The sequence below is a fragment of the Arachis ipaensis genome, chromosome B05 (genome assembly GCF_000816755.2).
Source record: "Arachis ipaensis cultivar K30076 chromosome B05, Araip1.1, whole genome shotgun sequence".
In the NCBI taxonomy this organism is placed as follows: Eukaryota; Viridiplantae; Streptophyta; class Magnoliopsida; order Fabales; family Fabaceae; genus Arachis; species Arachis ipaensis.
The window spans coordinates 79211864-79214451 of NC_029789.2; the positions used below are offsets into that span (position 1 = coordinate 79211864).

Below are 2588 nucleotides of genomic sequence, written 5' to 3' on the forward strand. Positions count from 1 at the left end.
AATCATGGGTTGCCTCCCATAGAGTGCTCTTTTATTGTCACTAGCTTGACATTGGGTCCTTGTTAGGGTGGTTGATGATTTTGTCCCCTCTCACTGTGAGCCTTCTTCCCGTGCCTTGATGATCAATCTCTATATACTCCAATGAGAGGATCTTATTGACAGTGTAATAATTATCATTTTGTGGGCCTGTCTCTAACTGTTGGTATATTAATTGCACTTTGTCTCCTTTAGAGAATTCTTCTGTTGGGATTTTTTTGTTTCTCCACCCTTTTGGAATCCTTTTCTTGCTCTTCTTTCCTTTCTTTGGTGGCTCTTCTGTCTTTACAGCAGGCTTTATATCAGGGTCTATCTTCCTTATGATCAACTCTTCACTTTCTTCCTGCCTTCTCTTCTCATTCTTTACATCTTCCTTTCCCTTTTTTCTTCTCCACTGTCCATCTCTTGCTTCACAGGTGAGCTGATGAGTGCTTCACGGGGTTTTTCTTTCCAAAGCAAGTCTTCTTCTTTAGCCCTCATGCAGCTTTTCTCTTCAACAGTATATTGTATTTCTTGGAAGACATTTAGAGTGATCTTCTCATCATTTACCCTCAAAGTCATTTCTCCTTGTTCCATATCAATGATAGCCCTTACTATGGCCAGAAAAGGTCTTCCCAATATAATAGAGTCATTCCCCTCTTCACCTAAGTCCAGGATTACAAAATCTGCTGGAAATATGAATTTCCCTACTCTGACCAAGAGATTTTCAAACACCCCCTTGGGAATTACCAGAGATCTATCTGCTAGCTCCAATGACATCTGTGTAGGCTTCACTTCTTCTATAGATAGCCTTCTCATCATAGACAAAGGCATCAGGTTGATACTGGATCCTAAATCACACAGTGCCTTGTCAATGATTATGTTACCAATGGTACAAGGCAAGAAGAAGCTCCTAGGGTCTTTGAGTTTTGGTGGGATGCCTTCTTGGATCATTGCACTGCATTCTTGTATCAAGATCACTGTCTCTTTTTCATTCAAGCTCCTCTTCTTGTTGATAAGCTCCTTTAGGAATTTTGCATACAGAGGCATCTGCTCCAATGCTTCAGCAAGTAAAATATTGATTTCCAGCTTCTTGAAAACTTCTAGGAACTTAGGAAATTGTTGATCCTTGATCTCCTTCTGAAATCTTTGAGGATATGGTAGAGGAGGAGTGTAAGGCTTCACCATTTTCCTCTGTTCTTGTGATTGCTCCTCCATCACTTGTTTTCCCTTCTTTGAAGTTTGTGGTTGTTCCTCTTTCTCCTTGAGCTTTTCTTGGTCTTGCTTGTATTTGAGTGTCACTTCTTCCTTGCTGCTAGCCTCATCATTCTCAACTGGCCTCTTGTTAGTTTCTTTGTCATTTAACAAGGTTCTTCCACTCCTTAATTGGATTGCTTTGCATTCTTCTTTTGGATTGGAAATGGTGTCACTTGGTAATGCATTGGGTGCTCTTTCTGCCACTGTTTGCTTGGACAATTGGCCAATTTGCCTCTCTAGATTCCGTAGTGAAGCTTCATGGTTTTTACTGGTTAGCTGATAAACCCCGATTTCGTGGTTTATCTTGTGCTTATTTTAGGAAATTTTATCACCTTTTCCCACATTTATTCAACGAAATAGCATGGTTTTGTAATTCTCCCTTGAATTGTGCTTAAGTGTAAAAACATGCTCTTTAGGCCCTTAAATTGGTGATTTTAATTCACTTTAATTCCATTCGATGCTTTGATGTATTTGTTGAGTGATTTCAGGTTCATGAGGCAAGTATTGGAAGGAAGAACTGAGGAGAAAAGCATACAAAGTAGAGAAAGCATGAGGAAACAAAGATTGGGAATGCTTCAGGGGGCGCGCAAGCGTAAAAGGCGTGCGCGTGCAGAAATGACATTGCACATTAACGCGCACGTGTACATGACGCATACGCGCGGATGAAGAAACAGCTAATGGACGTGCACACGCACATGGCGCGTACGCGCCGATACTCACACGTTGGCCACTTAAAGGCAAAATGCTGGGGGCAATTTCTGAGCTGCCCAGGCCCAAATCCAACTTGTTTCTGAGTGTATTTCATGTAGAATTAAAGTCCAAGCAAAGGGGGAGCAATTAGTTAGTCAACATGAGCCTTTAGTTAGTCTTCTAGAGAGAGAAGCTCCCTCTTCTCTCTAGAATTAGGTTAGGTTTAGGATAAATTGTCTTGGATCTTGAATTAATTACTCTTATCTTGGTTCCTTCATAAATTCTTTTTTCTACTACTCTATTCTTCTTAGTTCTCTTGCCAATTTTATTTTTATGTCTCTTTTATGTTTTTGAATGCTCATGTTAGAATTTGTTTACATTGAATGAAATTTAATGTTTGATATTCTTTTCATTGATGATTTGAGTTATTGATTTACTTTTCTTGCCATTGGTAGTTGGTAGCTTTATAATTCTTGCACTTTTACTATGCTTTCCTTATACACCCACCAAGTGTTTGACAAAATGCTTGGTTGGGCTTTAGAGTAGATTTTGAGCATTCTTGGCTTGGAAAGAGTAATTGGGCAATCTTGAGTCATTAGTACCCAATTTAGATTGGGGATCTAGAG

General features: G+C 39.6%; 1 protein-coding gene across 1 annotated transcript; it reads right to left on the reverse strand.

The window, feature by feature from the left end:
• Positions 400-1065, reverse strand: LOC107640735. The gene has a single exon (XM_016344237.1). It carries the CDS (start codon positions 1063-1065, stop codon positions 400-402), a length of 666 nt encoding a protein of 221 aa, XP_016199723.1.